Raw genomic sequence first — 17,537 nt, forward strand, 5'->3', positions numbered from 1 at the left:
CTTTCCTCAAAACCCACATATAGTCAGCAAATTCAGCTGAATCCAGAATCTCACCACATGGCATCACCTCTACCACTACCATCTAGTCCCATTAAACCCTAAGTTACATCCTGAATTTTCCACAATTTAAAACTCTCTAGAGGCTCTCATCTTAATTATGACAATAGCTGTCAGCATCATGTGTATCTGCCTCCCAAACTCCTCTCCAATTTATTTTTTTAGTGTTTATTTGAGAGACAGAGCACAGATGAGCAGGGGAGAGGCAGAGAGAGAGAGAGAGAGAGAGAGAGAGAGAAGGAGAGAGAGACAGAATCCCAAGCGGACTCCATGCTGCCAGCACAGAGCCCAACACGGGGCTAAAACTCCCCAATGGAAGATCCTAACCAGAGCCAATATCAAAAACCAGATATTTAACCGACTGAGCCACCCAGGTGCCACAGTCCTCTCCAATCTATTGCTCCTCCCCTCCTTCATGCCACCTGCCACAGGCTCACCTCAGCCATCCCTGATCTCCTTCCCAGTTTTATTTTTCATAGAACTTTTGCATCACTTTCCAACATCATAAAATTATTTTTGTATTTTAGCTCTTGTCTCTCCTCTCCATTAGAGGAGGGATTTCTATCTTTTTTGTTCACTCATACAGACTAGTCCTGAAAAGTACCAGGCACAGAGTAGATTTCAATGCATATCTGTGGAACGAACATAAGAATCAGGTACCACCTCTCTTATACTTAGCAAAAAGAGGAATATCTGTGACAATCTTGTATACACCATTTCCATAAGGTATATAAGCTTGTTATTCCATGATCTCATTGTATCTTTTATTGTGCATGCTAAAGTTATTAGAGTTTCAGATTTAGATTTCAGCATGTAACCCTAAAATGACCACTAACAAGACTCTGCAACAGGTAGACATAAAAAGGGAAATAAAACAAGGAGACCGTATGTTTAAAAATTACTCAGGTATTTGAATTTCTTTGTTGTGAAGCTCTCAGGGAGGAAGTTTTCTGAATATCTATTTTTTTTTTCACATAGCTTAAGGTTTATCCCTTTAAGTACCAAAACAATTTTATCTGGGATGAAACAGCAACATGTAAAAGAATGAAACTGGACTACTCTCTTACACCATACACAAATAAACTCAAAACGGATGAAAGACCTAAATGTAAGACAGGAAACCATCAAAGCCCTAGAGGACAAAACAGGCAGCAACCTCTTTGACCTCAGCTACAGCAACTTTGTACTCAACATGTCTCCAGAGGCAAGGGAAACAAAAACAAAAATCAACTATTGGGACCTCATCAAGATAAAAAGCTTCTGCACAGCAAAAGGAACAATCAGCATAACTATAAAGCAAACAAAGGAATGGGAGAAGACATGTGCAAATGACCTATTGGGTAAAGGGTTAGTATCCAAAATCTATAAAGAACTTATCAAAATCAACACCCAAAAAAATAAATACTCCAGTGAAGAAATGGGTAAAAGACATGAATAGACACTTTTCCAAAGAAGACATCCAGATGGCCAACAGACACTTGAAAAATGCTCACCACTGCTCATCATCAAGGAAATACAAATCAAAATGACATTCAGATACCACCTCACACCAGTCAGAGTGGCTGAAATCAACAACTCCGAAACAACAGACGTTGGCGAGGATGTGGAGAAACAGGAACCCAGTTGCACTGTTGGTGGGAATGCAAACTGGTTACAGCCTCTCTGGAAAAGTGTGGAGGTTCCTCCAAAAATTAAAAATAGAACTACCCTATGACCTAGCAATAGCACTACTAGGAATTTATCCCAAGGATATAGGAGTGCTGATGTACCCACAATGTTTACAGCAGCACTATCAACAATAGCCAAATTATGGAAAGAGCTCAAGTGTCCATCAACTGATGAATGGATAAAGAAGATGTGGTTTATATATACAATGGAATACTACTTGGCAATGAGAAAAAATGAAATCATGCCATTTGCAGCAACGTGGATGGAACCGGAAGGTATTATGCTAAGTGAAATAAGTCAGTCAGAGAAACACAGATATCATATGTTTCACTCATATGTGGTATTTGAGAAACTTAACAGAAGACCATGGGGGAAGGGAAGGGGAAAAATAGTTTCAAACAGAGAGGGAGGCAAACCATAAGAGACTCTTAAATACTGAGGGTTGATGGGGGCTGGGGGTAGGGGGAATGGGTTATGGGCATTGAGAACAGCACTTGTTGGCATGAGCGCTGAGTATTGTATGTAAGCGATAAATCATGGGAATCTATTCCCAAAGCCAGGAGCACACACTGTATACACTGTATGTTAGCTAACTTGACAATAAATTATATTTAAAAAAAAAAACTAAATAAAAAATTAAAAAAATAAAATTAGAAAAAACACAAAGTGGGAAAAAAAACAATAGGATGAAGTGTGAAGAGTGTTAAAACCAGGGGAGTATGTGTGTGTGTGTGTGTGTGTGTGTGTGTGTGTGTGTGTGTGTGTAGTCCCTGTGTGTGACTGCCTTTTAAAATTAAATATAAATTGTTTCTTGATCACTATTTTGGAATTTATGGGCATTCTTATATACCACTACTTTGGATAATCAAGGTTTGGTCCTACACAGACTTATGGTTTTTCCCTCTGTTCTGTAACATCTGATATTCAGAAACTGTATCCCCTTCCAGAACGTCTTTTTTTTTTTTTCCTTGTTCATGTTAGTGCTTCCCAGGATTTATACTGAACAATTCAACTTTGTCAAAGAAGAATCATGCTTTCACAACATTGTACTTAAAAAAAATAAAACAGGGGTGCCTGGGTGGCTCAGTCAGTTAAGCATCCGACTTTGGCTCAGGTCATGATCTCACGGTTCGTGGGTTCAAGCCTCGCATCGGGCTCTGTGTTGACAGCTCAGAGCCTGGAGCCTGCTTTGGATTCTGTCTCCCTCTCTCTGTCCCTCCCCTGTCTGTGCTCTCTCTCTCTTTCTCTCTCTCTCTCAAAAATAAACATTAAAAAAATGTTTTAATAAAACAAAAATAAATAAATGAATTTTCCTATATATTACACAGTTTAAATAAATTTTCTTCTGAGAATTCAGTTCCAATGTTCTAAGCACCATTACAGCAAAGTGTTCTATATAGTGATGCCTTCAGGATGTTTGGAAACACATCCATAGGTTCTCTTTCAGTAGTTGAAGGCCTCCTTGTTTTGAATGCTCATGTCTGACTTTATAGGTTTCTCCCTTGGATGCCCAAATATCTGACTTTATCAAAATTTAACTCATACTCCCAACTCTCTTAGAAAATCAATATGCTTAAATATTGAATTAATAATGACCTCAATGGTCTTCAGGAAGCAGAACACAGAAACTTATGGCTTATTTAGTGAAACCTATTTTCACTGTTCAGAGATCACTTTTCCTTCTATCTGTTTAATAAACAGGCACCAAGGGTTCCCTGTGCCAGTCTGGCACTTTTCCTGGACTGCAACCACAATAATGAAAAGTCCTATGTAAATTCCATGATTCCTGCCCTCAAGGAACAAAGAGCCCAGAAGAGGGATCAGGCATGAACTTCATGGATTCCCTCATTCCCTGAAATACTTCAGAGATTAACCTCCATGAGACAAACCTTGACATGTTTATGGCCAGGTTTCAGAGTAGTAAATACAAAGAACATTAAAACACTAACCTAATCAATAAACAAGTAAGTTATGATATGAAGCTAGCACCCAGGTAAGTGCCCATTTTGAAAACAAGAGCCAAAATACCTTCCTAAACAGCAGAACACAAATTTCATGGCGTGGTATCTTTATTCATCACACAAAGGACAACAAATTCTAGCTCTATGTGGCAAGCTGTGTGTGTAAAACATAATAAACACACTGGATTGTGATTCTAAATACATGCTGTAAAAGACTGTTAGTAAGAAAGAGGGGAATGAACTGTAATTATTTAATAGCTGCTTCCGCATTAAGACCATCCTATTTACAGTTTGAACCAATAACCAGACAATGCCTACCACATGGCAAGTACTCAATGAATATTAAAAAAAAAAAATTGTTAATGTTTGTTTATTTTTGTGACAGAGAGAGACAGAGCATGAGCAGGGGAGGGGCAGAGAGAGAGGGAGACACAGAATCCGAAGCAGGCTCCAGGCTCCAGGCTCCAAGCTGTCAGCACAGAGCCCGATGCGGGGCTCGAACCTATGGACCATGAGCTCATGACTTGAGACAAAGTCAGACGCCTAGGCGCCCCAATGAATATTTTTAAATAAATTAAATAAGTATTTTAAATAAATATTTTAAATAAATTAACTAATATCTAATAAGGTTCATGGTCATATACTATGCATCCCAGAAATGAGTGTTCTCCAAAGAAGAAAAATCTCAAGAAGATAAAGGTCAAGCAATCAATCAATAAGTGTGCAGTAAGTATTACTGAATGATGGGATCCTACTTGGTCTATTCTACCTTGTCTTCTGTAATCCAAGACGACCTAGAGCCTCTTACCTCTGCTTGAGATAATTATATTTGTCCTATTGATGACTTAGGTTGCATTAAACTAGGGGTTCTCAACTAGGAACAATTTTGCCTCCCCAGGGGACATTTGCAGTATCGGGAAGCATTTTCGGTTGTCACAACTGAGGGGGTGTTAATGGATAGGTGCCGTGGATGCCATTATAATCACAGGACAGCCCCTACCACAACAAAGAATTATTGGCCTAAAATGCCAATAATGCTACTGCTGAATACACGTCTAGAGCAAGCCATCACATTTGTTCAAGAGAGAGGAAAGTAGCAGAGTGGAAAAAAGAGCTTTTCAGGCAATCATGGGGTCAAATCCTGGCCCTAATCACTCAATCCTAGTAGGACTTTGTATAATCTTCAGTTTCCCCATCAGGAAATTAATAAGTACTCTTTAGGCCCTTAGGTTTATTGTGGGGAGTTAATGAGAATATATGCAAGGTATCTGGCATAGAATAGATCAGTAAGTGGCAGCTATTCTTACTATTATGGAGCACTTATTAATCACTTGATGGCAACATTTCACCAAGTAGGAAAAGCATTTAAAGGTGATAAGACTTAGCAACTTAAAAAATTCATAATTTAAAGCTAGAAAAGATCTTAAATATCCAACTAAATACTTCATACACAAGAAAACTGAGGTTCAGAGACACTGACTCACCCATTATTATACATCAAGTTAGTGGCAATCACATAAAATAATCCAGCCATCCTCTCCACTACCGTTTAATTACTCATTCACATATAGGTAGGCTTTTATTAATTCCTAAATTGCACACTTATAAATATGTCGTAAGTTAAGTCATAGTTTGACTACAAGATTTTATGCCTGCTAAAATTTTGTATGATAATGTGCTTACCCTATGTTTAAAATTACTAAGATTTATTCACATTTGTATCTACCTTAAAATTTTCACAGCTAATTTGTGAGCTCTGCCTTATTTCATTTTCATCCTAATGAAAATGAAATTTTCCTATTAGCACTCACAATGGCCTACTTTTTACTTTGATATTTTATAAAAGCAATATAAAAAATTATTCACTTCTGGTTTAAATATTTGCTAGAAGGGCATGAATAAACACGTAGACACTGACAAACTGCAAATACATAGGAAAAAAGTATTTCCAACTTCACCAGTAACCTTAAAAAAGCAATTAAAACAGAGTATTTTTTGCACTGAATGTAGCAAAGAATTTCTTTATTCATAATGCTCAATGAAAGCAAGCTTTCATACAGTTCTGGGATAATCTAGCCCGCTTTTTCACTTCTCTGGAGCCAAGAGGTAATATGCCTTAAAATGCTCATCGTCCTCGGTTCTGAGTAGAAAGATGATCAACTCAGCACTGGAAAGGGCAATAATTCAAATGCCGAGAAAAAGAGAAATTGTTAAATTGTGAAGCATTTAGATAATGCTTTGCTTCTACATTTAAGATCAGGGATGGGGTGCCTGGTGGCTCAGTCGGTTGAGCGTCCAAGTCTTGGTTTTGGCTCAGGTCATAATCTCATGATTTGTGGGTTCAAGCCCCACATCGGGGTCTGTGCTGATGGCACGGAGCCTACCTGGGATTCTCTGCCTCTCTCTCTACCCCACCCCTCCCCAGGCTTGCTCTCGCTCTCAAAATATATAAACGTAAAAAAAATAAAAAATAAAAGAATACAGCCTGTAAAGATGCACTATGAAAATACTTTTAGGTGGAGACTTTATATATAATTAATTAATTACAACTTTAATGATCAAAGTAGGTACCTATATCATTCCTCACCTCCACAAAGACACTCAGGACCTCTGGTAAGAAATCTTGATTCCCTAGGCACAAACTCCCTACTGAGAGTCATAAGGATTCATATTTGCTTTCTTTAATCATCCTCCAAAAATATACCCAAGATCAAAGGATGAGAAAAATGTCCCCCTCTTTTTGTCTTATGAAACACAAAAATGTTTAATTGTATCTTTTGAAGCTAGCTCACAAGTAGCACACAAGTATTTGAAATGGCACACAGGAGTCCATGGAATTGTCTTTTTCAGAGACCTTTTAAACTAGACCAGGCACCTGTCCACCAAAACCCAGTGACTATGGCCTGCTCATTAAGGATCTTACCCTAAGCCTGTATTCTCAAACTATCACAGATCAGAATCACCTGAAATTTGTGAAAACATGGCTTCTTCCCCTGTGCACGCACATGCACACGCATGCACGCACGCGTGCGCGCGCACACACACACACACACACACACACACTCTCCAGTTTCATATTCAAAAGGTTTGCAGTGGGGCCTGAGAATTTGTATTTCTAACAAGTTTAAGTGATGCCAATTCTGGGTACCAGAATCTGAAAATCATTGACCTAGACAGCTCAAATCTGCTCTGGAAAAACTTATTTATAAATATATTTTCTCCATAGATTCATTATGACTAAATATTTTTATGCAACTAATCATTTCTAGCCCAATAGTGTATATGTTACTGTCGTTCAAATAATTAGTGAAACTACTCTTTTATACACAAGAAATGGCATATTTTCTGGATGTGTAACCACAGAAACTTTTATCAAGGCAAAGAAAATAAAAGAATGAAGAATAAGAGAAAAAATTAATGGATAGAGAAGGAAGTTATTTGTAGCTAAAATGGAAAGAATTTAACTCTGAAAGATGGTATATACTTATAAAACTAAAGGTTAAGTTAATTGACTACATTAAATTGTTTTCCAAAGGTTTTTTGCAGATTATTAACTTGAGTTATAAATACAAACCAAATAAACACATCAAAGACTAAAATTTGGGGGTGTCTGGGTGGCTCAGTTCATTGGGCATCTGACTCTTGATTTTGACTCAGGTCATGATCTCACAGCTTGTAGGATCGAGCCCCACATGGGGCCCTATGCTGGCAGCATGAATCCTGCTTGGGATTCTCTCCTCTCCCTCTCTCCCCCTCTCCCGCTCCTCTCTCAAAATAAATAAACTTTTTTTAAAAAAAGACTAAAATTTTAAGTTCATAGTTTCCTTTAAAAGTATATGGTATCACTGGATATATGAAGACAGGCATTTCTTTAGCTGAACTGTAGAAAGGAGATTTCAGTATAATGGATGAGATTTAATTAATTTCTAAAAACTATTTAAAGATTCACTTCTGGAAGTGCTGGGTGACTTAAAATATGTTACAAGTATTTCAGAGAAGTATTAGTTTACAATGGGTAAAAATGACTTCAGCACATGACTTAATGTAATGAACGCACAGATCACATACATCAACTACGGGTATACCTTGGGAGATATTCCAGTTTGGTTCCACATCACTACAGTACAGTAAGCCAATGAATTTTTTGATTTCTCAGTGTATTCAAAAGTTATGTTTTTATTACACTGTAGTCCATTAAGTACAAAATAGCATTATGTCTCAAAGAGAATGTAAATACCTTAAATAAACAATGTACATACCTTAATGCCTGTCTTAATTAAAAACTGATTTATTGCTAAAATTATGCTAACCATTATCTGAGTTTCTAGCCAAGCTGTCATCTTTTTGCTGGTCGAGGGTCTTGCCTCAATGTTGATGGCTGCTGACTGATCAGGGCAGTAGTGGCTGAAGGTTAAAGTGACTGTGGCAATTTCTTAATATAACAATGACATTTGCTGTATCGACTGACTCTTCCTTTCACAAATGTTTCTCTGTAGCACGCAATGCTATTTGTCAACATTTTGCCCAAAGAAGGGCTTCTTTCAAAATTAGAATCAATCCTCTCAAACTCTGCCACTGCTTTATCAACTAAGTGTATGTAATATTCTAAATCCTTTGTTGTCATTTCAATTATCTTCACAGCATCTTCACCAGTAGATTCCATCTCCACAAACTACTGATCACTGATCGCCATAACAAACACAATAGTAATGAAATATTATAATAATGAAAAAGTTTTAAATATGGCAAGAATTACTAAAATGTGACACAGAGACATGAAATGAGCAAATGCTATTAGAAAAATGGCACTGACAGGCTTGTTTGACACAGGACTGCCATAAACCTTCCATTTGTAAAAAATTCAGCATCTGAGAAGCATGATAAGTTCAAGTACAATAAAGTGAGGTATACCTGAATTTTAATTGTCTTGACATGTATATTTAAATTGTCTTTGGGGTACCTGGGTGGCTCAGTTGGCTGGGCATCCTGCTCTTGGTGTTGGCTGATCTCACGGTTCACGGGATCGAGACCCACATAAGACTGTGCTGGCAGTGGGAAGCCTGCTTGGGATTCAGTCTCTCTCCTTCTCTCTCTCTCTCTCTCTCTCTCTCTCTCTCTCTCTCTCCCCCTGCCCCTCCCCTGCTCAGTTCTGTCTCTCTCAAAATAAACATTTCAGAAAAATAAAACTAATACAATAAATTGTCGTTTATGCCTATATTACAAGGTATAGCATATAAACACCAATAAAGGACAGATGAAAGCTGTAAACGGTATTGAAAAGAAATTAATGATATTCAATGGGATTATAAAATGAATTCATAATAAATGGTCAACTCCAACAATCAACACAATGCTACTGACCCTTTAAAGCACATTCATCTTTGAACAAGAAGTGATGATATAATTAGCTGTTTTCAAACCAGCAACAAGTGCAGCAACAATCTGCAGCTAGTAGAAAAACACAAGCTCTAACAAGTTCAAGTGTCACTGATGCTCAGATTGACAGTCTGCCACTTAGCACAAGCTCTTAGCTCCTGAGTCTCAGTTTCCATATCTGTAAAGTAGAAATAATCATCACCTACCTCACAGAGTTTTGTAAAGAGGTTTATTAAATAATGCACTGTGCCTAACATACTGAATAACTTCATTCTTTCAACTAATGTTTGCTGAGCTTCGAGTATATGCCAAACAACGTTACAGATAGCAGAAATAAATCAGGGAACAAAGGACAAAAATCTCTGCTTCCTAGGAGCTTACCTTCTAGTGTTCCTTTATTTTACCTTGTCTTAGGCACAGTGCTGGGTACTTTGAGAATGAATAGAAGTGCCCAGAGCAGGTCAACATACTCAATTCAACAACAACAACAAAAAGATAACACTAGTGTAATCATACAGTATATAAATTTAGAAAACAGAAAGTCCTAGGAGAGGACATGACATGAGGTTGGAAGACAGAAAGGGAGTAGAGGGTAGACTTTTGGGAAGAGAGGGCATGTTAAATGAACTCTGGGGAAATGACAGGAGAGATTTGTAGATTTTAGAAATATTATGAATGAAGGCTAGGAGACTGAAAAGCCCTGTGTTCATTTAAGTAACAGTGAGTAGTTCAATATGGCTGGAGTTTCAAGTACACATTAAGGAGTGAGGGCAAATAAAGATGGAAATCTAGGTTAGGACCATGTAAGTCCGTACTAAGATGAAAAATTTATACTTATTTTGAAGGAAATGGGAAATCATCGAAGATATGAAGAGGATATACGATGGGAATGCAAGCTGGTGCAGCCACTCTGGAAAACAGTATGGAGGTTCCTCAAAAAACTAAAAATAGAACTACTCTACGACCCAGCAATTGCACTACTAGGCATTTATCCAAGGGATACAGGTGTGCTGTTTAGAAGGGACACATGCACCCCCATGTTTATAGCAGCACTATCAACAATAGCCAAAGTATGGAAAGAGCCCAAATGTCCATCGATGGATGAATGGATAAAGAAGATGTGGTATATATATACAATGGAGCATTACTCGGCAATCAAAAAGAAGAAATCTTGCCATTTGCAACTACATGATGGAACTGGAGGGTATTATGCTAAGTGAACTTAGTCAGAGAAAGACAAAAACCATATGACTTCACTCATATGAGGACTTCAAGAGACAAAACAGATGAACATAAGGGAAGGGAAACAAAAATATAAAAACAGGGAGGGGGGCAAAACAGAAGAGACTCAAATATGGAGAACAAACCGAGGGTTACTGGAGGGGTTGTGGGAGGAGGGATGGGCTAAACGGGTAAGGGGCACTAACGAATCTACTCCTGAAATCAGCGTTGCACTATATGCTAACTAATTTTGATGTAAATTAAAAAAAATTAAAAATAAAATTAAAAAAAAAAGAGGATGTGATACGATATGGACATTTAAAGGATTTCTTTGCAAGAAGTTGAAAGCACATTGGAATGGGGGAGAAAAGGCAGGGAGGCTAGACTGAAAAAAGGAAAAAAATGTGCTTCCGAACACAGTTGACTAGTAACCTAACAAGGAGTGGGATTACTAGAGATTTCCAGAGGCATCTCGGAGTGCACATTTGTGACATCAGCAGCACCAATGGCTGGCGAGGACACCCCAACAACCTGGCAGGAACCACGCTCATATTCCCCACTGTACCTCCTGTCCTCTGCCTGTTACCAACACTGCTTCCTCAACAGGACATACTCTGTCCACACATTCCTACCATCACCCCATCCATCTGGACCATGACCCAAATCAAGCAGGCAAAAAATGTGACTAATTGGGCACTGGGGACTACAATACACCCTCTTTTGCATTACTTAGCTCAAATGAAATGTTACAATTTGAGAGAGGAAAGACAGCTTAGGACTCTGAGTAAGAATTATTTTTTAAAATACCACTGCCCTACTGAAAACATTTCACTTTTCTCTAGGTCCTTGGTTTAGGAATCTTAAAAGTATAATAATAGTTCAGGGGCACCTGGGTGGCTCAGTTGGTTAAGCATCATCAGACTTCAGCTTAGGTCATGATTTCATGGTTCATGGGTTTGAGCCCCACATCAGGCTCTGTGCTGACAGCTCAGAGGCTGGAGCCTGCTTTGGATTCTGTGTGTGTCTCCCTCCCGCACTCTGTCTCTCAAAAATAAACATTTAAAAAAAATTTTTTTAAGTATAATAATAGTTCAGAATCAGACATTTTTCTAACCTGACAAGGTAGAAATGTTGATTTGTTAGCTGAAGGGCATCACAGGTAAGTAGAGAGAATATATGAGAACACCTGTCTTGGAAAGACTTTAGTGAAGAAAAGATATTATAAATTAAGATTTTTAACAATAACCTTCAGTGTATCATTATAGCATGTAAAGGAAACGACAATGTTTTTAAATAGTGCTAGTTATGAAAACTATACCTTGAAGAAAAAGACTTCACCAAATTTTTGGATAATTTAAAACTGACTTTGACCTTCTTTCTCATAACTAAGCTATTATGATTTTTTTATTACCTTTCCTACATACAGAGTTGAAATTTTATAAATTTGTGTTGCTGACAGAAATATAGACATGTACTCCTCTTCCTCATTCAGAAAGGCCTTGAATGAAATGAGTAGATTTTAGAAAAAGAAATTAAGAAGTGTTTAATTAAGGCCTAGTAGCTTGGGCCCCAAGAAGATGTGATCAACCGGACATGAATAGGAATAAAGCTTTCATCAGTCCAACACCACTTATAATTTCAGAAAACAGCTGGGGGCACTAGAGTGAATGTGACTAGAATAAGTTTTATCTTGAGATTTCCCTTTTTTTTTCACATGTTCTCACCATCAAATATAATCCGGAAACAATGACACTTGACACGGAATTACACCCTGAGACTATATAGGCTTTGTGAAAGAAAACAAAGAGAATATCGTCCATGTACTCTTCGTTCTAGAACAAACTGATTTAATAGGATAGCAATTTTTTCCCCTGATAACCAAAATATATTTACTGTAGAAATTTTAGAAACTACAGATGAATACCATGAGAAAACAGAAATCATCCATAATCCCATCACCCAAACATAAGTAACATCACCATTTGGTTTGCTCTCCACCAATAAAGTAGTTTCTGTGCATTAAACTGGATTTTTTCAAAAGTAAGATTCTGTAACTTTTCATTCCTCCTATCCTAAACATATTTCCATATCATTAAAAAGTCTTCCTTCCCGGGGCGCCTGGGTGGCGCAGTCGGTTAAGCGTCCGACTTCAGCCAGGTCACGATCTCGCGGTCCGTGAGTTCGAGCCCCGCGTCGGGCTCTGGGCTGATGGCTCAGAGCCTGGAGCCTGTTTCCGATTCTGTGTCTCCCTCTCTCTCTGTCCCTCCCCCGTTCATGCTCTGTCTCTCTCTGTCCCAAAAATAAATAAACGTTGAAAAAAAGTCTTCCTTCCCAACAACTTCACACATTTTAATTTGCTTTCCAAGTTTACTGGTGTGATGTGTGAAAGTGTGCTAACTTAGTAAACATCCCTCTCCTCCTGACCTTAAAAAAGTCCATTTTTTTCCCTCTGAGAATTGCCCATTTATGTCTATTTTTCATTGGGCATAATTTTTCACATGGGTGTTCATTTATGTCTCACTGCAGTTTATAATAGCCTTTGAAAAGGGTTTACTAGTATATAAAATATAGACCTCAGAGTTTTAATTTCAGTTTTGGTATCTCTTGGCAACATTTTTCAAAACAGTATTTTTGTGATTATTAAAATAATAGTAGCTATAGAAGATTTGGGAATGTGAAGAAGAATATTTTCAAAAAGCCACAACTCTACCACCTAGAAATCCAATTTTTTTTCATGTATGTCAGTGAATACATCCATTGATACAAACAGGAACTTGTATACAAACAGGAAGTACAACAGTCTTGTCCAATGTTTAATTTAGAACAATGCCTAATATATAGTAAGAGCTGAATATGTGAGTAAATGATATTTTATCTTTTTAGAATACTTTCTAAGTAATGAAATTTTTTTCAGAACTATTTTGGAAACTGAATTGCATCAATATAGATATATAGTACAATAATTTAGGTATTTTGCTATTGCAGGCTTTATTCTTCTTTTTCGTATTACATTCATGTTCACTGTAATGAACATATTTATAAATCTTCATATAAAATTCAGAGGATTACCTTGGTATATATTTCTAGACCCAGTATGACTGAGTCAAAGCCTGGAAGGATTTACAGGTTTTAATACATACTCTCATTTTATCAGCTTATATCATTGCATGAACATACCCTTCATTTAGAAGCACAAAAGAAGATTCCATGAAGGTCACAACTCTTTAACAAAACTAGTGTCACTGTTACTTCTTTCTCTAATGGTGGCACTAGCTCCATGAAAAGTGTCGTTTCTATGGCTAAGATGATTTCTGAAGTGAAAGAAATCCATCTAAGGCAATAGGAAGAGAATAACATCTTTAAGAGAGTACATTCACATCAAACCTCTTCTTAAGTGATAAGGAAAGCTGTTCAGCTGCTATAACTACGACCAGGAATAGAGACAGCACACACACTATTGTTCCAAGAGTTGATTCACAGATTCTCCTTTTCGCAAGCACAAACTATTCAATGTATCTTCACCATTGCATTGGGTTTGGGCTATTCCCAAGCGATTTTGCTTGTAGCATTTTCTTTGATTTTCCTTCATCAAAAAGGCTATGTCTAATTAAATCAGATAACAACTGAGACATGTACTGAAGCCTTCAGTACGTGAACATTCTTGACCTCTTAATTTAAAAATAGATTCTAACAAGTTTATTTGTCTAGCCAATAAGTCATTTCCTTCGTTTTACAGACATCAAAATAAACAATATCCTATTCAATTTCTATTTAATCATTAAGTAATTGTATTAAAAAAGTATTTGATTCTTGCCATCCAAAGGTCAAGCATTCCTGAAACCCGGTTTTAGACTGCGTAGATTATCCATTTATATATACAATTTAACAAATGTTAAATTAGCAGCTAGTGCTGGGGCACCTTGGTGGCTCAGTCCGCTAAGCCTCCAACTTTGGCTCAGGTCATGATCTCATCGTGGTGAGTTCAAGCCCCGCTTTGGGCTCTGAGCTGACAGTGGGGAGCTTGCTTCCAATTTCTCTGTCTCCCCCTCTCTTTGCCCCTCCCCCACTCGTGTTTTTTTCTCTCTCTCAAATAAATAAGTAACTATTTAAAAAATTAGCAGCTAGTGTTATTTTTTTTAACTCCCTAAAACTTTTTGCATGTTGCCAATTTGCTTTTCAATATATGTAGTATGACCACATTTTCATAAAAACAAATCATCCCAATATAAGTATGTAATATGTATTTGTAATGAGAACAGAAGAGAGTCCAGAAGGAGCAGACATTACCCCTTGGGGTAGAGTGGAGTGAGGACTCACACTGGGGCACTGAAGGAGTTTACAGTGTTACAACGATCATATGTCACGCACCTGTTCTTAAGCCAAAGATTTTTTTTTTTATGATGGCACTCTTCAGATATTTGACCTAGCCCAATATAAAAATTACTCTCTCCTCTATAGTTACTTTTCTAGTACAGCAATCAGTTGGTAGACAAAGAGCCCCCATTCTTGTGGATCAATCTTCTAGAGCTGATGAGACTCAGAAGCTTGCTCTCAGACTACAGAACTGTTTCTCCTTGCAAAGAACTAGCATGAAAAGAAGCAACAAGAAACTTTGTGGTCTTATTGAGATAACATTCTAAACACCTGAGTTAGCATGCCCTTATGATTAAGAATAGTTTAAATATATCCTTTAAAAGCAGAAAGGCTTGACTCTCCAAACTGGAGGGTTTCATTAACCAAGTTGATGTCTCTCTGCTGTACATAGGAAAGTATGACTATGTTTTAAAACGTAAGAGGAAGGATGCCTCAAACCATTAAGTTCTGCAAAGTTAATGTGTGCGGGGACGAACGCGAGCTTTTCTGCAGCGCTCCTTTAAAACCATTTCTGAGCAAACTCCAGCACAACACCTTCCTAAGGAATAAACCCGGCTTTTCTACTGGGTTACAACTTCAACCCCCATTGTCTTCCTTACCCTTGAGACAAAGCCAAAATTGCCTTTAGACTGCTGGATTTCACAATGAGATGACAAGTGTGCGCGCGCATAATTTACCTTCTCACAAAACCCAGCATTCAGAATAGATAAAATAATTCCTCTTTTGCAATCAAAATCAAGTAACTGAAAACGGGGTCTCTCCGTTTCGGTTTTGTTTTGTTTTTTAAGTTCAGCAACAGACCTAAAGTCTAGTTTTGAGGCACTGCATCAAACCTGAAAGCAATTATTGGGGAAGCGGGAGAGGAAGAGGGGAAGGGAAGGGGGAGCAGGGTGAGAAGTGAAACAGAAGTCAAGGAAACAGACCTAGGAGTTCGCACGTTCACCCTTACCAATTCCTCCATCCGCACACATCACAGCATGACGATCACGACTCTCAAGGTGCAAGAGAAAACCCAACACAAATCCGAAGAGCGGAGGCGGGTTATGCGTCTCTGCCAGCCATTTGCTTTTTGGGGAAACAAAAAACAAGAAAACAAACCAAAAAAACCCACTTCTCAGAAGACAGCCCGCAAACCGCTCGGCTGAAGCCTGAGCCAAAGCCGCGACCTCCTCCCCCTCCTCCCCTTGCTCCTCCAGCCCTGCTGGCCTGGCTCCGGAGCAGCAGAGCTTCCGCGAACAGCCAATCGCCGGCAGCCCCGCCCCCCGTGACGCAGGGGGGCGTGGCGTGGCGGAGGCTGGCTTCCCGGCCTCAGCTGTAGCACCGAGCTGCCAGCCCGCAGAGGGCCCGGGCCCCGGTGGTCCAGAGCTTTTACAGTCCCACCCCGGCCGTTTTTCCAGAGTTGAAGCGCTTGGCAGTTATTTTTTTGGAGGGGTAAAAGGAACAAATCTAAACTTTTAATGTTATTGTTTTATAACTGGGAAAGGAATTGAGAAAAAGACTACAATTCTGATTTGGCCTCGCTCAGTGTAATGTACTTTGTCCGTATACCTGCCATGGTCTGTGGCTTTAAGCAAAAATATTTTTCTCCGAAATAAATTCCAGCAACCCATTTGGTCCCTCAAAACTTCTGACCAACTAACTGCTTTGAGAAAGGAAAAAAGGGATTTGGGAAAAGACAGCCAATAATGGCAATAATTCAAACTAAAAACTAATAATCACTGACCGCCAATTGTTTTATCCCACTGAAACAAAAGGAGCCAAATCCTCCACAGCTCATTTGTACATCTATCTTACATTTTCTTAACTGTTTCTCAAATGCTCAGCCAAAGTGAAGAAAACTAACGATCCTTCAAATGTTTCACTAACAGGGAAGAGCTCTCCAGGGCAGACCCATGGAGCCACTTGGGAGGTTTGCAGACTCTCCCAGACCAGGCTGGAGAGGCCAAACAAGTTCCTACATTCACTGGGAACGTGCCTCTCCCGGAGGGGAGAAACGAGTTCTGGGTGTGGCTTCCTGTGATGGCAGAACTTGGAAAGCAACTTCTGCAGGCAAGGGCAAATCTCTATAGAGTGTAGTCAACCCTGGGAATAAATTCAGTTGATTCAAGAAGACTGGCATTTACGCGGCCTCTGAAAATTCCTAGCCTTGGTAGCACTTTTTGCAGTCATGTGAGTGTCCCTAACAGGATTTAGGATTAAACTTAAAATTACATTTTCTATCTGATAGCCAACCTTCTTGAGGAGACTTGAAATTTAAGATGGGCCTCCCAGAGTTTCCCCAGTCAGCACCCATGCTATAATCTCCGTGAAGGGCCTTCCTGGGAGGATGCATACCAGGACAATTCAGGCAGGCCGCTGGTATTTGCCGCCTGTTTGGATTGCTTAAATCAGTGGTTCTAACCAGCTACACCTCAGAGTCATCAGGGGAGCTTGATGCCAAGGCTCAACCCAGCCCAATTAAACTGGAATCTATAGGGGTGGGGCTCTGGCAATTCCTTTCTTTCAAGTTCCCTGAGGGACTCTAATCTGCAACAAGGGTGAGAATCACTGGCTCAGATTTAAATGATTACAGACAATTTGACGTAATATTTAAGTTAAAAATGTGATATTTTGTAAGTAAAAGTAAAGGAAAAATATTAGGTAAATTTTTGCAGAATAATGTGAAACATTTGGTAATATAACTTGTCCTTATGTATTCTTTACATATTTGTATATTTTTATGTAAATACAGAAAATATGTGGTGAGATACACATCAAAATTGTTTACTCAGAAGGGAAGGATTGAAGAGTGAGGGGAAATTATTAGCTTTCATGTCTGTGTCATTTGACAAGGAAAGGTACATGTACCCTGTTTATGATTTAAATAGATCCAGTCAAGTT

The 17,537-nt window shown here is 38.5% G+C and overlaps 1 protein-coding gene across 3 annotated transcripts in view; it reads right to left on the reverse strand.

The window, feature by feature from the left end:
- ATP10D (ATPase phospholipid transporting 10D (putative)) overlaps positions 1-15,873 on the reverse strand; it is a 109,010-nt gene extending 93,137 nt beyond the window's left edge. For 2 of the 3 annotated variants that reach the window (XM_045474158.1, XM_045474156.1), the window contains exon 1: positions 15,581-15,873. In XM_045474158.1, the coding sequence (XP_045330114.1) occupies positions 15,581-15,618 (38 nt within the window). In that variant the 5' untranslated portion in view covers positions 15,619-15,873. The remainder of the gene's footprint in view (positions 1-15,580) is intronic. The other variant, XM_045474155.1, reaches the window with a different exon arrangement.
- Positions 15,874-17,537: the final 1,664 nt, after the last annotated feature.

Source organism: Leopardus geoffroyi, chromosome B1 (genome assembly GCF_018350155.1).
Source record: "Leopardus geoffroyi isolate Oge1 chromosome B1, O.geoffroyi_Oge1_pat1.0, whole genome shotgun sequence".
In the NCBI taxonomy this organism is placed as follows: Eukaryota; Metazoa; Chordata; class Mammalia; order Carnivora; family Felidae; genus Leopardus; species Leopardus geoffroyi.